General features: G+C 43.9%; 1 protein-coding gene across 1 annotated transcript in view; it reads right to left on the reverse strand.

The window, feature by feature from the left end:
* Positions 1-5,354: 5,354 nt before the first annotated feature.
* LOC311112832 (adipose-secreted signaling protein-like) overlaps positions 5,355-23,165 on the reverse strand; it is a 31,314-nt gene continuing 13,503 nt past the window's right edge. Inside the window, exons 3-6 of the mRNA XM_084155966.1 lie at positions 14,349-14,497; positions 10,579-10,717; positions 9,676-9,801; positions 5,355-6,175 (exon numbers count right to left, since the gene is read on the reverse strand). Of these exons, the coding sequence (XP_084012092.1) occupies positions 6,075-6,175; positions 9,676-9,801; positions 10,579-10,717; positions 14,349-14,497 (515 nt within the window). The 3' untranslated portion in view covers positions 5,355-6,074. The remainder of the gene's footprint in view (positions 6,176-9,675; positions 9,802-10,578; positions 10,718-14,348; positions 14,498-23,165) is intronic.

The following is a 23,165-nucleotide window of genomic DNA, read 5'->3' on the forward strand; positions in this document are numbered from 1 at the left end:
ATCAGTCAAGGAGCTAAAGCTGGTCCAAAAATGGGTCTTCAAACAAGACAACGACCCAACGCGTTCAAGGAAATCTTCCAAAGAATGGCTCAGGAGAAAGAAGATTTGTGTTTTGGATTGGCCAAGTCAAAGTCCTGACCTAAATCCAATCGAGATGCTGTGGCAGGACCTGAAGCGGGCAGTTTATGCCAGACACCCCTCAAACCTCACTCAATTGGCTGGGTTCTGTAAGGAGGAGTGGGCAAAAATCCCTCAAAACAGATGTCAGAGACTGATTACTGGCTATAGGAGATGTTTAGTCCAAATTATCGCTGCTAATAGAGGTGCCACAAGCTATTGACTGAAGGGGTTCACATTTTTGCACACATCAAATCTGAGTTTCTGTTAAATAAAACACTTTTGTTAAATAAACAATGAAAATATCATTTTTTTGTTTCTGTTATTTACTTGGAATGTCTTTATTACGAATTGGGGTTTAGATAAGGGTTTTATGTTTATTTTAATATTTTATAGCAAAATAATGAGCAGCCCTTTAGGGTTCACAAACTTTCAAGCAGCACTGTATATCCCTAGAGAGAAGTGGGAAGGATTTATAACCTACTCTTTCTAATGCTATCATGTCTGTTGAGTGGCTCGTTAGTACATTGTCAATAATTTTGGCCAATTTATCATTTTCTAAAAGCACTTTTTAATGTTGAGAGCTAATGAACTTCTCAGTGCCCCCTGAAAACTAGTGTACACAACAGTGCGAGGGAGAGAAAGGCTACATCTCTGTTCTCCACCCTCCTCCCAAAGTGTGCACTTGCACACTACCCTTCGTGGATTTAAAAGCTTTTAATTGGTGTAAGAATTGTTTGGAGGTAGTTTCCACCATTGTTAGCTTACATCCGTGATGGGGAGTGTGCAAGTGCGCACTTTGGGAGAAGGGTGGAGAATCGGGACAAAGCCTCTAGAGAGGTCTTTTGGTTTTTGCCCACAATGCACAGCGAGTTCCGTCCTGGTTTCCTGTCACACTGGCGTTCTGTTCCACGGCAGCTGGGTGGGGAGATGGAACCGGAACTATGAAAGCTATAGGGACAAAAACAATGGGCTCTCTGTGGCTGTGTCGACTAAGGGGACTGACGGAACTGTGTGTGTGTGTGTGTATGTGTGAGCTAAGGGGACTGTAGCCCCATGTCACCTGAAGGTACATAGATCATGTTTACAATCCCTTGTCCCATATGCTGGATTGAGAAGTTATGCATTTAAACACATTAGAGTAGCACTTGTCATCTCCCGTCTGGATTACTGCAACTCGCTGTTGGCAGGGCTCCCTGCCTGTGCCATTAAACCCCTACAACTTATCCAGAACGCTGCAGCCCGTCTGGTGTTCAACCTTCCCAAGTTCTCTCATGTCACCCCGCTCCTCCGCACACTCCACTGGCTTCCAGTTGAGGCTCACATCTACAAGACCATGGTGCTTGCCTACGGAGCTGTGAGGGGAACGGCACCTCCGTACCTTCAGGCTCTGATCAGACCCTACACCCAAACGAGGGCACTACGTTCATACACCTCTGGCCTGCTAGCCCCCCTACCTCTACGGAAGCACAGTTCCTACTCAGCCCAGTCAAAGCTATTCGCTGCTCTGGCACCCCAATGGTGGAACAAGCTCCCCCACGACGCCAGGACAGCGGAGTCACTGACCACCTTCCGGAGACATTTGAAACCCTACCTCTTTAAGGAATACCTGGAATAGTATAAAAGTAATCCTTCTACACCCCCTTCCCCACAAAAAAAGTGGTTGTCCCACTGGCTATCATAAGTTGAATGCACTAATTTGTAAGTCGCTCAGGATAAGAGCGTCTGCTAAATGACATAAATGTAAATATAGTAATCTAACTGACATTGGAGGTCACGTTCGTAATTCAACCTTAACATAAGGGGACTGTCTCATCTAAAGGGGATGGAATCAGTCTCGTCTCAGGTTCCGCTACTAGTTACGGTTGAGTCGGAACATGAACAAGCAGCCATGAAGCACTGGCCAGGCTTTTATAGTCGAGGAACAAAGAGTGCTCTCTCTCACACACACACACACACACACACACACACACACGTTTGCAGGCTTTTCATCTGTGGTTTGCAGCAGCAATGCAGGTTGTGTTATGATTGGGACTTAACCAGGGACACACAAGAACAAACAGAGTGTGAAGGAGTGAGGGAGAAATGGAGGTGAAAAAAAGAGAGATTAAGGGTCTAAGAGAGAGGGTCAGTCAGAAGCAACTTTACACCTCATTTGTTTCTGTTCCAATAATACACACTACAGCCCTTGCGAAACACCATAAACCTCAGAACATTGTTGTATCCTGTAGTTCCATTCCATCCAACAGAACACAGCGATGTAACAGTAAGGACCGCCCTTTAGCGGAAAATCATTTGAGTTACGCAATGGTAAAACAGAAAGCACATTTAAACGAAGTTATTTAAATACATAAACTTTATTAGTTCAGGTGGGCCTTCACGCTTCAGCAGACAAAGGAAAGGAGGGTGCTCAACAACAATAACTAAAATCATGAGAAGGGCTTACCAAGAAAAACTTCCAAAAGGACTCATTTGAGGTAGAAAGGAGTTGGAGCACTCAACAAAAAAAAAAGCAGACATTGATTTCCTCAGAAGAAGACTGTCAGCTTGACGTCCACCTGTTCGCATCCTGTACAATGGATTAAAAGTGAGCTAAAATAAATAAATCTCTATTCAAATGAGTCCTTTTGGAAGATTTCTTGATAAGCACTTAACATTAACTTTGTTTTATGGCATAAGAAAATAACAGAGATCACAGTAACAAATACCTATGAGGGAACATTTATTGTATAGTGTAACAACTGACAAAATGATCAGTCTGACTGCATGAACAATAGTGCCCCCTCTTTTCTACTCGACAGGACAAGATCGCCTTGTATCCAAACTGAATCCAGTCTGTTTCACTAACTTCTGAAGCGTGGCAGGGTTGTGTACAATTCTATTTCCATTCCAGTTAATTCAGAAAGTAAACGGAATTCCAATTTCACATTCTCCTCATTGAAAAGCATTGAAGAGAACTGGAATTTCAAAAGTACTTCCTGAATTGACATGGAATTGACCCCAACCCTCGAGCGTGGATTTAGTATGGACATCATGACAACAAGGGATAACTTTAAAGACATTACAGAGCCTATTATACAGACATAAACACAAACGATATACAGGTTCTCCTCAATTAAGTCTGAACACATTTAACACATGAAGATTGTCTGATATGATAAAGAAAACAGGGCTTAGTCCGTTTGGCTATGTGAATACGGATATGTTTTATGCAAGATACTTGACATTCTTATTTGATGGGAATTTACATTTAGATTTACAGTGACTAGCAATTGACAGTAAATGTGAATAGCTATACTACTAAGAGGTTGCAATGAAAGTATGAGTGCTCAGAGAGGATGGTGAGGGGTTTGGTGGTAGATCAAGGGTAAGAGTTACTAGTTGTTGGCAGATTCATGGGTGGGCTTACAACCAAAATGTTTGTATTTTTCTCATTGCCTCAAATATATCAAAAAGCATAAAATAACTTTGAAAATCTAATTTTTGTGTGTGGATTTACTACCAATGGTACAGATGGCACCAATCTTTAATATTTTCTAAATACACTGAATATACATTTGTTGATATAAAATGATCTTGGAAGGCTGATCTATTGTTGAGTGCAGATCCTCCAAACTACAAAGTCCAAATTCTTTTAACTCCTGAAGGGGAGGTACGTGATAGATAGTACGAGACAGAAGGCAGTTGTTGATGGTAAAAGCTGTACAGCAACGTAGGCACTTGCGACTGATTAATAGAGTATAATTCTTAAAGTAATTTAAAATACATTACTTAAAGTAAGTCATTTTGAATCCCTCCAAACCTTTGGATTCAGATGGGAGGGATACATTTGGTGGTCTTTATCGTCCCCTATTGGTACAGTTGAGGTCAGGCTGGGTGAAATGGGCTGGATTGAATACGTGAGCTTTGCTGACCCCTAAAGGTTTACGCAGAAAACACATTCAACACAACATGGGGCAGGCAGTGGAAATGAATGGGCAGTTGGATAACGCATCATCTTAGTCCTAAAAAAAGTACTTATTTCAGATGCATTTCAGCTTTGTTAACTTAATATACTGAACAAAAATATAAACGCAACATATAAAGTGTTGGTCCCATGGTTCATGAACTGAAATAAAAGATCCCAGACATTTTCCAGACATCCCTGTTAGTGAGCATTTCTCTTTTGCCAAAATAATCCATCTACCTACAGGTGTGGCATATCAAAAAGCTGATTAAACAGCATGATCATTACACAGGTGCACCTTGTGCTGGGGACAATAAAAGGCCACTCTAAAATGTGCAGTTTTGTCACACAACACAATGCCACATGTCTAAAGTTGAGGAAGCGTGCAATTGGCATGCTGACTGCAGGAATGTCCACCAGAGCTGTTGCCAGAGAACTGAATGTTCAACTCTCTACCATAAGCCGCCTCTAATGTCGTTTTAGAGGCCTCACAACCGCAGACCACATGGAACGACGCCAGCCCAGGACCTCAACATCCGGCTTCTTCACCTGCGGGATCGTCTGAGACCAGCCATCCGGACAGCTGATGAAACTGTGGGTTTGCACAATCAAAGAATTTCTGCACAAACTGTCAGAAACAGTCTCAGGGAAGCTCATCTGCGTGCTCATCGTCCTCCCCAAGGTCTTGACATGCCTGCAGTTTGACGTCGTAACCGAGTTCAGTGGGCAAATGCTCACCTTCGATGGCCACTGGCACGCTGGAGAAGTGTGCTCTTCATGGATGAATCTCGGTTTCAAATGTACTGGGTAGATGGCAGACATTGTGTATGGCGTTGTGTGGGTGAGCGGTTTGCTGATGTCAATGTTGTGAATAGAGAGCCCCATGGTGGCGGTGGGGTTATGGAATGGGCAGGCATAAGCTAGGGACAACGAACAAAATTGCATTTGTCGACACGACCATTGTCGTGTAATTTATCCGCCGCCATCACCTCATGTTTCAGCCTGAAAATGCACAGCCCCAATTCCTAGAAGCTGAAAATGTCCCAGTTCATCCATGGTCTGCATACTCACCAGACATGTCACCCATTGAGCATGTTTGGGATGCTCTGGATGGACGTGTATGACAGTATGTTCCAGTTTCTGCCAACATCCAGCAACTTCGCACAGCAATTTTAGAGGAGTGGGACAACATTCCACAGGCCACAATCAACTGCCTGATCAACTCTATGCGAAGGAGATGTCGCGCTGCATGAGACAAATGGTGGTCACACCAGACACTGACGGATTTTCTGATCCACGCCCCTACCTTTTATTCAGGTATCTGTGACCAACTGATGCATATCTTTATTCCCAGTCATGTGGAATCCATAGAATAGGGCCTAATTAATTTATTTCAATTGACTGATTTCCTTATATGAACTGTAACTCAGTAAAATATTTGAAATTGTTGCATGTTGCGTTTATATTTTTGTTCAGAATAGTTCAGAGGGAAGCTCAATTGTGATCGGATCACATTGGACTTGCTTTAAAAGTCTTGATACTTGTTTGTGTTACTTTTCAAGCAACGTAAAAAAAATGTTGTTTACTTGTATGTGTTGTGTGCTGCAATTCAGCTTTTAGAGGCCAAGTACATCCTACATGTAAAATTAAAAACCCAGACTACTATTACTACTTAAAATAACTTCTATCCATTTCATAATTGAATCCTCCTTTAGGACCATAACATCTTGAATGGTCAGGGATTGTTTTAAGTACAGTGGATGTTGAATTTGAATACATGTGGAGGCAGGTAGCTTAGTGGTTAAGAGCGTTGTGCCAGTAACCGAAAGGTTGTTGGTTCTAATCCCCGAACCGACTAGGTGAAAAATCTGTCGATGTGCCCTTGAGCAAGGCACATAACCCTAATTGCTCCTGTAAGTCGCTCTGGATAAGAGCGTCTGCTAAATGACTAAAATGTAAATGTGTGTGGCACGGCCTTTTGTGAGTGTGTGGGTGTGTGTCACTGTCTGGTTTAGTCAAATCCTTGCCAGTCACTCTGTTCAGAGTCATACTCCAGCTCCACTCCCACACAACGCACTCCTTCCAACAACATGGGTGTACCATGGTGACGGTCTGGGAAACAGGGAGAGAGAAAGAGAGAGCGAGAGATAGCAACAGAAAATGAAAGAGAGGGAGAGAAAAAAATAAAAATACCATTAGGCTATTTCTCAGAAATGGTTTAGTCCACAACATCCGACCAGTGCCAGTGCTCTCTATTAAAGTGTGGTGAAGTAGAGAGTGAGTGAGATACAGTAAAGCCTTAAGGATTAAGCTGTGGGTTGATCTGTTTCCTGGCCTCTCCACGAACCCTTTCATTCAACTATATCCCCTCCCCTGCTCTGCCTGACTATAGATGTTCAAGTTCGGATCACCACTGTGGTTTTGTCCCAAATGGCACCCTAAGCCCGATGTAGTGCACTACTTTTGACCAGGGCTCCACAGCCTGTAAATAAAAACGCTACCCACAAACCCATTTATTAGGTAGCTAGTTGACACAAATAGACTGTCTGTCTATCAGTCATTTTTTTGCACTATTTTAATTTAAAATACATAAATGACTGAAAATGGATAGATAACTATAAACTCAGCAAAAAAAAGAAACGTCCTCTCACTGTCAACTGCATTTATTTTCAGCAAACTTAACATGTGAAAATATTTGTATGAACATAAGATTCAACAACTGAGACAAACTGAACAAGTTCCACAGACATGTGACTAATAGAAATTGAATAATGTGTCCCTGAATAAAATCAAAAGTAACAGTCAGTATCTGGTGTGGCCACATTAAGTACTGCAGTGCATCTCCTCCTCATGGACTGCACCATATTTGCCAGTTCTTGCTGTGAGATGTTACCCAACTCTTCCACTAATGCACCTGCAAGTTCCCGGACATTTCTGGGGGGAATGGCCCAAGCCCTCATTCTCCGATCCAACAGGTCCCAGACGTGCTCAATGAAATTGAGATCCGGGCTCTTCGCTGGCCATGGCAGAACACTGACATTCCTGTCTTGCAGGAAATCACGCACAGAACGAGCAGTATGGCTGGTGGCATTGTCATGCTGGAGGGTCATGTCAGGATGAGCCTGCAGGAAGGGTACCACATGAGGGAGGAGGATGTCTTCCCTGTAACGCACAGTGTTGAGATTGCCTGCAATGACAACAAGCTCAGTCCGATGATGCTGTGACACACCGCCCTAGACCATGACGGACCCTCCACCTCCAAATCGATCCCGCTCCAGAGTACAGGCCTCGGTGTAACGCTCATTCCTTCGACGATAAACGCGAATCCGACCATCACCCCTGGTGAGACAAAACCGCGACTCGTCAGTGAAGAGCACTTTTTGCCAGTCCTGTCTGGTCCAGCGACGGTGGGTTTGTGCCCATAGGCGACGTTGTTGCCGGTGTTGTCTGGTGAGGACCTGCCTTACAACAGGCCTACAAGCCCTCAGTCCAGCCTCTCTCAGCCTATTGCGGACAGTCTGAGCACTGATGGGAGGGATTGTGCGTTCCAGGTGTAACTCGGGCAGTTGTTGTTGCCATCGTGTACCTGTCCCGCAAGTGTGATGTTCGGATATACTGATCCTATGCAGGTGTTGTTACACGTGGTCTGCCACTGCGAGGGCGATCAGCTGTCCGTCCTGTCTCCCTGTAGCGCTGTCTTAGGCGTCTCACAGTACGGACATTGCAATTTATTCACATCCGCAGTCCTCATGCCTCCTTGCAGCATGCTAAAGGCACGTTCACGCAGATGAGCAGGGACCCTGGGCATCTTTCTTTTGGTGTTTTTCAGAGCCAGTAGAAAGGCCTCTTTAGTGTCCTAAGTTTTCATAACTGTGACCTTAATTGCCTACCGTCTGTAAGCTGTTAGTGTCTTAACGACCGTTCCACAGGTGCATGTTCATTAATTGTTTATGGTTCATTGAACAAGCATGGGAAACAGTGTTTAAACCCTTTACAATTAAGATCTGTGAAGTTATTTGGATTTTTACTAATTATCTTTGAAAGACAGGGTCCTGAAAAAGGGACGTTTCTTTTTTTGCTGAGTTTATAAATAGAAAATACTTTTCTGTTGAAAGGAAATTAATTACAGGGTTTGTGTTAGGTTCCAAAGTGAATCATCATGACATAATCTATTCAATGCTTCCAGACACTGAAAGCAGTCTGAGTCCCAGTACTGCCACAGTGTGCTACAGACAGAAAATGGCTCCAACTCAAGTGCCAGGAAGAAAGAACGGGATGCAGTGATTATAATCAATCAGTCATGTTCAATACAGTGCAAGTATTATACCAAATCATAAGCTCTCCACTTATGCGTGACTTATTTCATTTTACTCAGGTTATCACAGTATCACAGTTTTCAGTGATGCGCTTAATTTAAACCGTGCTGTTCACACTTACCAGCAGGTGGCAGCAGCACACTACTACATCTACTCTCACAACCAGTCTCCTAGGTGCTAGACTGTTACGCAATTCAACAATGCTACATAAAAATACATCATTGCCTTGCTTTGCTTTGGGAAGAAAATGACAAGATGGCTACAGTAGAACTAAACTGATACTTCTTTAGAAACTCTATTAGAAGAGGCAGTTGGTTTTCAATACTGTTGTGTATTAATAATGAGGGAATTACAGGTAACTGCCAAACTAATGGAAACACTTGAGTAAATGAGGGATACAAAGTATATTGAAAGCAGGTGCTTCCACACAGGTGTGTGGTTCCTGAGTTAATTAAGCAATTAACATCCCATCATGCTTAGGGTCATGTATAAAAATGCTGGGCAGGCCATTATTTTGGCTATCATGGCTATGCCTCCATAGGATGACAATGCCCCCATCCACAGGGCACTAGTGGTCACTGAATGGTTTGATGAGCATGAAAACGATGTAAACCATATGCCATGGCCGTCTCAGTCACCAATTGAACACTTATGGGAGATTCTGGAGCGCTGTTTTCCACCACCATCAACAAAACACCAAATTAGGGAATTTCTTGTTGAAGAATGGTGTCGCATCCCTCCAATAGTTCCAGACACTTGTAGAATCTATGCCAAAGTGCATTGAAGCTGTTCTGGCTCATGGTGGGCCAACGCCCTATTAAGACACTTTATGCTGCGGTGTCCTTTATTTTGGCAGTTACCTGTACCTCTACAGAGCACATATTGCATGACACCACAACACAAGCTGTTTTCATCAGAATATTTCATTTTTAGGTACGGTACATTGCTTCAAACTGGAAAGGAAGTTAAGTGGTGCAATGGTTTCATATTGATCAATCAACACTTCTCCAAGCGTTGGGAGATCTGGGATGTATTCACTAGGAACAAAACGGAAGCAAACGGAACGAAACGGGGGGAAACGTTTTCCGTTGGACTAATGATTGCAACCCAGATCATCTGAGCAGTGTGACTGCAATAAAGACGACCTGGAATGCTCCCTCTGATTTTGTTATCATGGGTGTAACACTACAGCTACCCTAGCGCGCCCAGAAAACAGTAGGTCTCATTTAAAATCAATAGGGGTGTATCATGCTCGTCCAACGTTACGATGTAGCTGGCCTCTAACTGTGGTCTTACCCATGACGCGGGCGTGCACCTTGACCCCCACGCAGACATCCTCCTGGCTCTCACTGACCAGCATCACCTCCTCACACAGCACCCCCTCCTGGTGGGCCATGTACTCACATGTCACTCTCAGACCACCTGAGGAGAGGAAGGAAGGAAGGGGAAAGAAGGGCAAAAAGCCAGAGGGATAGGGAACACGTATACAGAAAGAGAGAGAGGGGGGGGAGGGGGAGAGAGAGGTGCTTGGTATGACTTTACATTTATTTTCATTGTTTACTTCTCTTTATTCTCCTCCTTATATATTTCCCTCTTCTTCCACTGCATCAAGTCTGTCAACCAGAATGGAAAAACTCTCTGGGGTCAAACACATAAACACAGCTGGCAAACACTACAAATAACACACACACACACACAGTCCAAGAGGTCACAGAAAGATCACAGGGATGAAAGTAAAAGGTCATGGTTTTCCAGCAGATGGTTTAATGGAACGTAGCAACTAACTCAGTTCAACGCTAGAACAAACTACTGAAGCGTTAGAATGAGTGGTAAGAACAACCCTCATTACGAAATCCAGAAACTCCCTCAGGGATGTTAGCAAAATGGTTCAACATTTCAACATTTCCTGATTCGGGTTCTGTCATGGACCGACACACTTTCAGTCTTTCCTGTATATTTGAGATGCACAGCTACTGTAAAACATGACTGACATGAAGGTCTGGTCAACTGGAGACTGGGCAAAGATCAGTGGAACTTCAAAAGGGTTTGGATTAGGTCTGGGTATAGGGCAAAGGCTGTATCTGACGGCTATGGCAAGGCTGAACCATGGGTTGTGGCGAGGTAGCTGGGACTGGGGTTAGGTCAAAGGATAGGACTGGGACAGGGACTAGGGCTGAGTTGAGCAAGACTCTGACATACCCTCTGGTACAGGAGTGATATCGGTGATGCGGACGTGGGGGTTGGGTACTGGAGCTGGAGACAGGTCCTTCCCCAGTGATGGAACCTCCGGGAGGGTGAAAACAATCTCATACTTGTGCTGGGTCTTCAGGAAACCAACCTGACAGATATATATAAATAAGAGAGAGAGAGAGAAATACATTCACCATATACACAAATGCACAGGAAAAGCATTTTCTAGCAATAAAAGAGAGAGTGAGATTCCAAAAATGAAAAGGAATTAGCGTTGCAAAGAAACTTCCAGTTTTTGAAGATGCACATCCTTCAGTTTCATCTGAACAAAATGGCAACAAAAATAAACTAACTTGCTTTTCTCTCTGATAAACATCCTTTCTGGTTCATGTGATTTCATAAAAATCATACAATGCAATTTAACAATAGAGAGGAAGACAGAGAGAGTGAAGATGAAAAAGGGCATGATGGGGAAAGAAAATGGAGCAAGCGAAAAAGCTGCAAGAGAAGAGATAAGGAAGGGGGAAATAACAAGCCAAAGAGAGATCAAGGGAGAGAGAGAAATAGAGAGGGAGAAAGAGCGAACGCAAGAAAAAGAAAACGAGAGCGAAAGAGACAGAGAGAGAGAAAGGAAGGAGCCAATAGATTAGCCTCAGCCCTTCCAGACAGTCAAACGCCTCAAACAAGCCTCACATGACCCTCTGGCCTTGTCAAACAACAAACAATAACAACAAGTGAAGAAGAGAGGGCGAAAAGAGAGTGAAAGAAACACAAAAACCTAGTGCTTTGATTAAACAGCTATGCAGCATACCGTCCATGTCCAACCATCCCACACACTGACTACATCCCACCACATCTGATTTAAACAAGCCGCTGTTGCCAGAAGCAGCTACTCGGTGGTTCCAAGGGGGTGGCAGAGAACTTCAGACACAAGGCACATTCACCGCTGTCGTCTGTCTGGTGGACCTCACTTCCCACACCGGGGCAGCAGAATCAAAGGGCTGTCAGAACCGCAGCACAGTCACACTACACGCCCACAGTGCTATGCTGCAAAGAGTACAGGGGTTCTCTGATCCACAGCCATCCCCTGGTACACAGAAGGGGAGAGGACTGGCACCAGTGACTCGGTTAATAATGACGCAGATGCTAAGCTACAGGAAAGTTTTGCTAGCACAGACTGGAATATGTTCCGGGATTCTTCCGATGGCATTGAGGAGTACACCACATCAGTCACTTCATCAATAAGTGCATCGATGACGTCATCCCCACAGTGACCGTACGTACATACCCCAACCAGAAGCCATGGATTACAGGCAACATCCACACTGAGCTAAAGGCTAGAGCTGCCGCTTTCAAGGAGCGGGACTCTAACCCGGACGCTTATAAGAAATCCCGCTATGCCCTCCGACGAACCATTAAACAAGCAAAGAGTCAATACAGGACTAAAACTGAATCGTACTACACTGGCTCCGATGCTCGTCGGATGTCGCAGGGCTTGCAAACTATTACAGACTACAAAACGGAAGCACAGCCACGAGCTGCCCAGTGACATGAGCCTACCAGATGAGCTAAATCACTTCTATGCTCGCTTCGAGGCAAGCAACACTGAAGCATGCATGAGAGCATCAGCTGTTCCGGATGACTATGTGATTACGCTCTCCGTAGCCGACGTGAGTAAGACTTTTAAGCAGGCCAACATTCACAAGGCACAGGGCCAGACGGATTACCAGGACGTGTACTCCGAGCATGCGCTGACCAACTGGCAAGTGTCTACACTGACATTTTCAACATGTCCCCTGACTGAGTCTGTAATACCAACATGTTTCAAGCAGACCACCATAGTCCCTGTGCCCAAGAACATTAAGATAACCTGCCTAAATGCCTACCGACCTGTAGCACTCAAGTCTGTAGCCATGAAGTGCTTTGAAAGGCTGGTCATGGCTCACATCAACACCATTATCCCAGAAACCCTAGACCCACTCCAATTTGCATACTGCCCCAACAGATCCACAGATGATGCAATCTCTATTGCACTGCACACTGCCCTTTCCCACCTGGACAAGAGGAACACCTACGTGAGAATGCTATTCATTGACTACAGCTCAGCATTCAACACCATAGTGCCCTCAAAGCTCATCACTAAGCTAAGGACCCTAGGACTAAAAACCTACCTCTGCAACTGGATCCTGGACTTCCTGACGGGCCGCCCCCAGGTGGTAAGGGTAGGTAACAACACATCTGCCACGCTGATCCTCAACACGGGGGCCCCTCAGGGGTGCGTGCTCAGTCCCCTCCTGTACTCCCTGTTCACCCATGACTGCATGGCCAGGCACGACTCCAACACCATCATTAAGTTTGCCGACGACACAACAGTGGTAGGCCTGATCACAGACAACGATGAGACAGCCTATAGGGAGGAGGTCAGAGACCTGGCCGTGTGGTGCCAGGATAACAACCTCTCCCTCAATGTGATCAAGACAAAGGAGATGATTGTGGACTACAGGAAGAAAATAAATTCTCATCGACGGGCTGTAGTGGAACAGGTTGAGAGCTTCAAGTTCCTTGGTGTCCACATCACCAACAAACTATCATGGTCCAAACACACCAAGACAGTCGTGAAGAGGGCACGACAAAACCTATTCCCCCTCAGGAGACTGAAAAGATTTGGCATGGGTCCTCAGATCCTCAAAAAGTTATACAGCTGCACCATCGAGAGCATCCTGACTGGTTGCATCACCACCTGGCATGGCAACTGCTCGGCCTCCGACCGCAAGGCACTACAGAGGGTAGTGCGTACGGCCATGTACATCACTGGGGAAGAGTTTCCTGCCATCCAGGACCTCTATACCAGGCGGTGTGAGAGTAAGGCCCTAAAAATTGTCAAAGACTCCAGCCACCCTAGTCATAGACTGTTCTCTCTGCTACCGCACGACAAGCGGTACCGGAGCGCCAAGTCTAGGTCCAAAAGGCTTCTTAACAGCTTCTACCCCCAAGCCGTAAGACTCCTGAACAGCTAATCATGGCTACCCGGACTATTTGCATTGTCCCCCCCAACCCACCCCCTCTTTTATGCTGCTGCGACTCTGTTTATTATCAATGCATAGTCACTTTAACTCTACCCACATGTACATATTACCTCGACTAACCGGTGCCTCCCTACTGTTATTTTAACGTTGCTCTTTAATTATTTTTTACTTTTCTATTTTTTACTTAACACTTTTTTTCTTTTTTTTTCCTTCTTAAAACTGCATTGTTGGTTAAGGGCTTGTAAATAAGCATATCACTGTAAGGTCTACACCTGTTGTATTCGGCGCATGTGGCAAATAACATTTGATTTGATTTGTAACTGAACCTTCATAACAGATACAGGAGATTAGCAGAGATGAGAGAGAAACTCTCCTCCTCCCCTTAGTTGTCATACAGGTTTAGGGTTGCAAAATTCAGGGAACTTTTAATAAATTCCCTGGTTATCCCCAAATCCCGGTTGGAGGATTCCAGGAATCAGGAGGGAATAAGAAGGAAATCCAGAATCCTCCAACAAGGATTTCTGGTAAACCAGGGAATTTATTGACAGTTCCTGGAATTTTGCAACCCGATACAGGTTAACCTCATAGTACAAAATGGCAACACTGTCTGTACTGATGTTTTCAAGAAAAGAGGGACCACTGGAGATGAAGGGGAAAGTTTAGGAGAATCCTAGCTCTATGGGTGTGCCGTTTTGCCAACTCTTATGGTCATTGTCACGTCAGACACGTTAAATTATTTAATCCAAAACCCACCTTGACCATAAAGTTCCCATCAGGCTCAGGGATCACCATGACAACAGAGTCGTGGAGCTTCTCATCAAAGTGGACATGGGAGGGAGTGCCGGCGACAGCGGTGGCTGGCTCTTCTGAGAAACTAACACCTCCCACCTTCGCCGCGGAGCCTGAAGAGGGAGAGAGCAACTAACTTAATGACTTGTCACACACACACACACACACACACACACACACACAGCAAGGGCCTATGGTACAACAGTTTCCCATGGGAACAACTTTATGCCAGTGACACTCAGCAATGAGTGGTTAGTGGCTATAAAAGAAATTCAAAAAATATACATTTAATTTTTTTCATATTTATTTATTTCCAAGGGAGAACATGGCATCTTGAACTTTGATTGTAAATCCACTTATTTTCGGTCATTTGAGTGCCTCTTCAAAATGTCTGTGATCACTCTTAAAAGCAATAGTAACAAAATATATTTGTAATCATGGAAGGAAAACACATCTTTCAGGGAGAAGATTGAGGATTTGATATGGGGTAAAGAATAATAAAGAAAAGACTAGGCCTATCCCAGAATGCCCTGCAGTCATAAGATAAACAACTTTATTATCCATTAAACGTTCATTAAATTGACATTTGAAGGAAACCACTTGTCACAGCATTTATAGAGGGAACAGACTAAATGGTATTATAGAATAATAGATCTCTACCACTGTCTCTCATGTCTCTGGTCAAAACTAGTGCACTATATAGGGAATAGGGTGCCATTTTGAAAAGAAGGTTGACGACATCCGATCCTCGTTTGTTAAGTCAAATGACATCGCTGGTCCTGCTCACACTGCCCTACCCTATGGTTTGACTTCTTTCTCCCCTCTCTCTCCAGATGAAATCTTGCGACTTGTGACGGCCGGCCGCCCAACAACCTGCCCGGTTGACCCTATCCCCTCCTCTCTTCTCCAGACCATACCCGGAGACTTTCTCCCTTACCTCACCTCGCTCATCAACTCATCCTTGACCGCTGGCTATGTCCCTTCCGTCTTCAAGAGAGCGAGAGTTGCACCCCTTCTCAAAAAACCTACACTCGTGCCCTCCAATGTCAACAACTACAGACCAGTATCCCTTCTTTCTTTTCTCTCCAAAACTCTTGAGCGTGCCGTCTTTAGCCAACTCTCTTGCTATCTCTCTCAGAATGACCTTCTTGATCCAAACCAGTCAGATTTCAAGACTGGTCATTCAACTGAGACTGTTCTTTGTGTCATGGAGGCTCTCCGCACTGCTAAAGCTAACTCTCTCTCCTCTGCACTCGTCCTTCTAGACCTATCTGCTGCCTTTGATACTGTGAACCATCAGATCCTCCTCTCCACCCTCTCCGAGTTGGGCATCTCCGGCGCGGCTCACTCTTGGATTGCGTCCTACCTGACAGGTCGCTCCTACCAGGTGGCGTGGCGAGAATCTGTCTCCGCACCACGTGCTCTCACCACTGGTGTCCCCCAGGGCTCAGTTCTAGGCCCGCTCCTATTCTCGCTATACACCAAGTCACTTGGCTCTGTCATATCCTCACATGGCCTCTCCTATCATTGCTACGCAGACGACACACAACTAATCTTCTCCTTTCCCCCTTCTGATAACCAGGTGGCGAATCGCATCTCTGCATGTCTGGCAGACATATCAGTGTGGATGACGGATCACCACCTCAAGCTGAACCTCGGCAAGAGGGAGCTGCTCTTCCTCCCGGGGAAGGACTGCCCGTTCCATGATCTCGCCATCACGGTTGACAACTTCGTTGTGTCCTCCTCCCAGAGTGCAAAGAGCCTTGGCGTGACCCTGGACAACACCCTGTCGTTCTCCGCTAACATCAAGGCGGTGACCCGATCCTGTAGGTTCATGCTCTACAACATTCGCAGAGTACGACCCTGCCTTACACAGGAAGCGGCACAGGTCCTAATCCAGGCACTTGTCATCTCCCGTCTGGATTACTGCAACTCGCTGTTGGCTGGGCTCCCTGCCTGTGCCATTAAACCCCTACAACTCATCCAGAACGCCGCAGCCCGTCTGGTGTTCAACCTTCCCAAGTTCTCTTACGTCACCCCGCTCCTCCGCACACTCCACTGGCTTCCAGTTGAAGCTCGCATCTGCTACAAGACCATGGTACTTGCCTACGGAGCTGTGAGGGGAACGGCACCTCCGTACCTTCAGGCTCTGATCAGTCCCTACACCCAAACGAGGGCATTGCGTTCATCCACCTCTGGCCTGCTGGCCCCCCTACCTCTGTGGAAGCACAGTTCCCGCTCAGCCCAGTCAAAGCTGTTCGCTGCTCTGGCACCCCAATGGTGGAACAAGCTCCCTCACGACGCCAGGACAGCGGAGTCGCTCACCACCTTCCGGAGACACTTGAAACCCCACCTCTTTAAGGAATACCTGAGATAGGATAAAGTAATCCTTCTACCCCCCCTTACCCCACCCCAAAAAAATAAAAAATAATAATAATTGTAAAGTGGTTGTCCCACTGGCTATCATAAGGTGAATGCACCAATTTGTAAGTCGCTCAGGATAAGAGCGTCTGCTAAATGACGAAAATGTAAATGTAAATTTGGGAATCAGACTGTGTTTGTTTGAATGCCTTGTGTAACACATTAGATCACTGATCTTTTGAAATGCTGTAACTTGACTGTCCCTCTGGCATACATTGTCACAGTATCATCATATTCATATACTTTTTTTATTTTCATACTTTATTTCCCATTAAAAGAGTGATGCGTATCTACAGCATTTATTTCCATTGCCTTGCTTGAGTTAATCCTATCTGGGTCAAGAAGATAAGAGTTTAGGAGTCATAATTACATTGTGAGTCAGAATTTCATCAGGCAGTGGATGGCTGTTCAGATTAAAATGATATAAAAGGATATTAAAAGAAGATAAAAATGTATGAGGTGGAAATATAACCCTTGAACCTAATCAACTTTACAGTTGCATGGTTTCATACAGTGCATTCAGAAAGTATTCACACCCCTTGATTTTTCCCCCACATTTTGTTATGTTACAAAGTGGGATTAAAATGGATTTAATTGCAATTTTTTTGTCAATGATTTACACAAAATACTCTCATGTCAAAGTGGAAGAAGAATTCTAACTTTTTTTATGGAAATTAAAACACTAATAGATATTGATTAGATAAGTATTCAAACCCCTCAATACATGTTAGAATCAACTTTGGCAGCGATTACAGCTGTGAGTCTTTCTGGGTAAGTCTATAAGAGCTTCGCAAACCTGGAGTGTACATTATTTGCCAATTATTCTTTTAAAAATTCTTCAAGCTCTGTCAAGTTGGTTGCTGATCATTGCTAGACAGCCATTTTCAAGTCTTGCCTTAGATTTAACTAGGCCACTCGGGAACATTCAATGTCGTCTTGGTAAGTAACTCCAGTGTATATTTGGCCTTGCATTTTAGGTTATTGTCCTGCTGAAAGGTGGATTTGTCTCCTAGTGTCTGTTAGAAAGCAGACCGAACCAGGTTTCCTCTAAGACTTTGCCTGTGCTTAGCTCTATTCCTTTTAAATGTTAAATCCTACAATAAAACTCCCCAGTCCTTGCCGAGTGGTACTCGGTAAAGTGTTGTGTTGGATTTGCCCACACCAAACATGCTTTGTATTCAGGACAAAAAGTGAATTTCTTGGCCACATTTTTTTGCAGTATTACATTAATTCCTTATTGCAAACAGGATGCATGTTTTGGAATATTTGTATTCTGTACAGGCTTCCTTCTTTTCACTCTGACATTTAGGTTAGTATTGTGGACTAACTACAATGTTGTTGATCCATCCTCAGTTTTCTCCTATCACAGCCATTTAACTCGAACTGGTTTAAAATATCCATTGGCCTCATGGTGAGTTAGGAAGAACGCCTGTATCTCTGTAGTGACTGGGTGTATTGATACACCATCCAAAGTGCAATTAAATAACTTCACCATGCGCAAAGTGATATTCAATGTCGGTTTTCTTTTTTTACTCATCTACCAATATATGCCCTTCTTTGCGAGGCATTGGAAAACCTCCCTGGTGTTTGTCGTTGAATCTGTGCTTGAAATTCACTGATCGACTGAGGGACCTTACAGATAATTGTATGTATGGGGTAGTCATTCAAAAAGCATGTTAAACAGCATTATTGCACACACAGTTATATTACTTGTTAAGCAAATTTTTACTCCTGAAGTTATTTCTGCTTGCCATAATAAAGGGGTTGAATACTTATTGACTCAAGACATTTCAGATTTGCATTTTTTATTCATTTGTAAACATTTCTAAAAACATAATTCCACTTCGACATTATGGGGTATTGTGTGTAGATCAGAGGCACAAACATCTTAAAATGGAACCCATTTTACATTCAGGCTGTAATAACAAAATGTGGAAAAAGTCAAGAGGTGTGAATACTTTCTGAAGGCACTGCATGTCACCCTACAGGTTTTTATTGAAAGAGATTCTATAGGAATGATAACTATGATGACATCATAGAATTACATACAGTGAGGGAAAAAAGTATTTGATCCCCTGCTGATTTTGTACATTTGCCCACTGACAAAGACATGATCAGTCTATAATTTAAGATGGTAGGTTTATTTGAACAGTGAGAGACAGAATAACAACAACAAAAATCCAGAAAAACACATGTCAAAAATGTTATTAATTGATTTGCATTTTAAATGAGGGAAATAAGTATTTGATCCCTCTGCAAAACATTACTTAGTACTTGGTGGCAAAACCCTTGTTGGCAATCACAGACGTCAGACGTTTCTTGTAGTTGGCCACCAGGTTTGCACACATCTCAGAAGGGATTTTGTTCCACTCCTCTTTGCAGATCTTCTCCAAGTCATTAAGGTTTCGAGGTTGACGTTTGGCAACTTGAACGTTCAGCTCCCTCCACAGATTTTCTATGGGATTAAGGTCTGGACTGGCTAGGCCACTCCAGGACCTTAATGTGCTTCTTCTTGAGCCACTCCTTTGTTGCCTTGGCCGTGTGTTTTGGGTCATTGTCATGCTGGAATACCCATCGATGACCCATTTTCAATGCCCTGGCTGAGGGAAGGAGGTTCTCACCCAAGATTTGACGGTACATGGCCCCGTCCATTGCCCCTTTGATGCGGTGAAGTTGTCCTGTCCCCTTAGCAGAAAAACACCCCCAAAGCATAATGTTTCCACCTCCATGTTTGACGGTGGGGATGGTGTTCTTGGGGTCATAGGCAGCATTCCTCCTCCTCCAAACAAGGCGAGTTGAGAGCTCCATTTTGGTATCATCTGCCCACAACACTTTCACCCAGTTCTCCTCTGAATCGGGCGCGGCAGGATTTCAGTCCTTCACGGCATAGTGTGTTACCAATTGTTTTCTTGGTGACTATGGTCCCAGCTGCCTTGAGATCATTGACAAGATCCTCCCGTGTAGTTCTGGGCTGATTCCGCACCGTTCTCATGATCATTGCAACTCCACAAGGTGAGATCTTGCATGGAGCCCCAGGCCAAGGAGAACTGGGAGATTGACAGTTATTTTGTGTTTCTTCCATTTGCGAATAATCGCACCAACTGTTGTCACCTTCTCACCAAGCTGCTTGGCGATGGTCTTGTAGCCCATTCCAGCCTTGCGTAGGTCTACAATCTTGTCCCTGACATCCTTGGAGAGCTCTTTGGTCTTGGCCATGGTGGAGAGTTTGGAATCTGATTTATTGATTGCTTCTGTGGACAGGTGTCTTTTATACAGGTAACAAGCTGAGATTAGGAGCACTCCCTTTAAGAGTGTGCTCCTAATCTCAGCTCGTTACCTGTATAAAAGACACCTGGGAGACAGAAATCTTTCTGATTGAGAGGGGGTCAAATACTTATTTCCCTAATTAAAATGCAAATAAATGTATAACATTTTTTAAATGCGTTTTTCTGGATTTTGTTGTTGTTATTCTGTCTCTCACTGTTCAAATAAACCTACCATTAAAATTATAGACTGATCATTTCTTTGTCAGTGGGCAAACGTACAAAATCAGCAGGGGATCAAATACTTTTTTCCCTCACTGTATAGAATATAATCTGTCTACTCTCTCTTGCCTGACCACTCACCCTGAATTGTATTCCCCTGATCTATCGATCGCTTAATACATTCAGTCAAACTGCCATCTTAGAAGTCGTTTGTGTTACTTCAAAATGAGGGGGCATTATGAACAAATTAATCAGCGATTGGATCGTCTCTAACAAATCTAACCAAACAGAGTATCAAAGTTGATAACGTCATCATGTAGGCTGGCTCTGGCCTAACCCATCAGTTTCTGGGACCAATCAGAACAGTCAGATTGTGTTCGCATTCTAAAAATCGTCGGTGAGGGAGGCAAATCCAGACTCATCGTAGAGAAGAAACGTCGGTTGGCCTGAGCGATGTGGATGGCTAGCCAGGCAATATTCTGAGCTTACCTCAGACAAAAAATATACAGTATAATATATATATACATATATATATATATATATATATATTAGCAGTCAAAGGTTTGGACACACCTACTCATTCCAGGGTTTTACTTAATTTTTACTATTTTCTACATTGTAGAATAATAGTCAAGACATAAAAACTATGAAATAACACATATGGAATCATGTAGTAACCACAAATGTGTTAAACAAATCTAAATATATTTTATATTTGAGATTCTTCAAATAGCAACCCTTTGCCTTGATGACAGCTTTGCACACTCTTGGCATTCCCTCAACCAGCTTCACCTGGAATGCTTTTCCAACAATCTTGAAGGAGTTCCCACATATGCTGAGCACTTGTTGGCTGCTTTTCCTTCACTCTGCTTTCCGACACATCTCAAACCATCTCAATTTGGTTGAGGTCGGGGGATTGTGGCGGCCAGGTCATCTGATGCAGCACTCCATCACTCTCCTTCTTGGTAAAATAGCCCTTACACAGCCTGGAGGTGTGTTGGGTCATTGTCCTGTTGAAAAACAAATGACAGTCCCATAAGCCCAAACCAGATGGGATGGCGTATCACTGCAGAATGCTGTGGTAGCCATGCTGGTTAAGTGTGCCTTGAATTCTAAATAAATCACAGACAGTGTCACCAGCAAAGCACCCACACACCATAACATCTCCTCCTCAATGCTTTACGGTGGGAAATACACATGCGGAGATCATCCGTTCACCCACACCGCGTCTCACAAAGACACGGCGGTTGGAACCAAAAATCTCAAAATTTGGACTCCAGACTCCACCCGGATTCCACCCGGTCTAATGTCCATTGCTCGTGTTTCTTGGCCCAAGCAACTCTCTTCTTCTTATTGGTGTCCTTTAGTAGTGGTTTCTTTGCAGCAATTCGACCATGAAGGCCTGATTCACACAGTCTCCTCTGAACAGTTGATGTTGAGATGTGTCTGTTACTTGAACTCTATGAAGCATTCATTTGGGCTGCAATTTCGGAGCCTGGTAATGCTATTGAAACTTATCCTCTGCAGCAGAGGTACCTCTGGGTCTTCCATTCCTGTGGCGGTCCTCAAGAGCGCCAGTTTCATCTTAGCGCTTGATGGTTTTTGCGACTGCACTTAAAGAAACTTTCAAAGTTCTTCAAATTTCCCGTATTGACTGGCCTTCATGTCTTAAAGTGATGATGGACTGTCAATTCTCTTTGCTTATTTGAGCTGTTCTTGCCATAATATGGACTTGGTCTTTCACCAAATAGGGCCATCTGTATACCCCCCTACCTTGTCACAACACAACTGATTGGCTCAAACGCATTAAGGAAAGAAATTCCACAAATTAACTTTTAAGAAGGCACACCTGTTAATTGAAATTCATTCCAGGTGCCTACCTCAAGAAGCTGGTTGAGAGAATGCCAAGAGTGTGCAAAGCTGTCATCAAAGCAAAGGGTGGCTATTTGAAAAATCTCAAATAGAAAATATATTTTGATTTGATTAACACTTTTTTGGTTACTACATGATTCCATGTGTTATTTCATAGTTTTGATGTCTTCACTATTATTCTACAATGTAGAAAATATTAAGAAAAACCATTGAATGAGTAGGTGTTCGAAAACTTTTGACCGGTAGTGAGTGTTATATATATATATATATATATATATATACACACATACATACATACCTACACACACACATACATACATATACACACACACACAATGCCTTCAGAAAGTATTCAGACCCCTTGACTTTTTCCACATTTTGCTACGTTACAATTTCCTCATCAATCTACATAATGACAAAGCAAAAACAGGTTTAGACTTTTTTGCGAATGTATTAAAAATAAAAACAGAAATACCTTATTTACATAAGCATTCAGACCCTTTGCTATGAGACTCAAAATTGAGCTCAGGTGCATCCTGTTTCCATTGATCATCCTTGAGATGTTTCTACAACTTGTTTGGAGTCCACCTGTGGGAAATTCAATTGATTGGACATGATTTGGAAAGGCACACACCTGTCTATATAAGGTCCCACAGTTGACAGTGCATGTCAGAGAAAAAACCAAGCCATGAGGTTGAAGGAATTGTCCGTAGAGCGCCGAGACAGGATTGTGTCGAGGCACAGATCTGATGAAGGGTATTAAAAAAAAATCTGCAGCATTGAAGGTCCCCAAGAACAGAGTAGCCTCCATCATTCTTAAATGGAATAAGTTTGGAACCACCAAGACTCTTCCTAGAGCTGGCCGCCCAGCCAAACTGAGCAATTAGGGGAGAAGGGCCTTGGTCAGGGAGGTGACCAAGAACCTGATGGTCACTCTGACAGAGCTCCAGAGTGCCTCTGTAGCAATGGGAGAACCTTCCAGAAGGACAACAATCTCTGCAGC

Source organism: Coregonus lavaretus (assembly GCF_964263955.1).
Source record: "Coregonus lavaretus genome assembly, chromosome: 39".
In the NCBI taxonomy this organism is placed as follows: Eukaryota; Metazoa; Chordata; class Actinopteri; order Salmoniformes; family Salmonidae; genus Coregonus; species Coregonus lavaretus.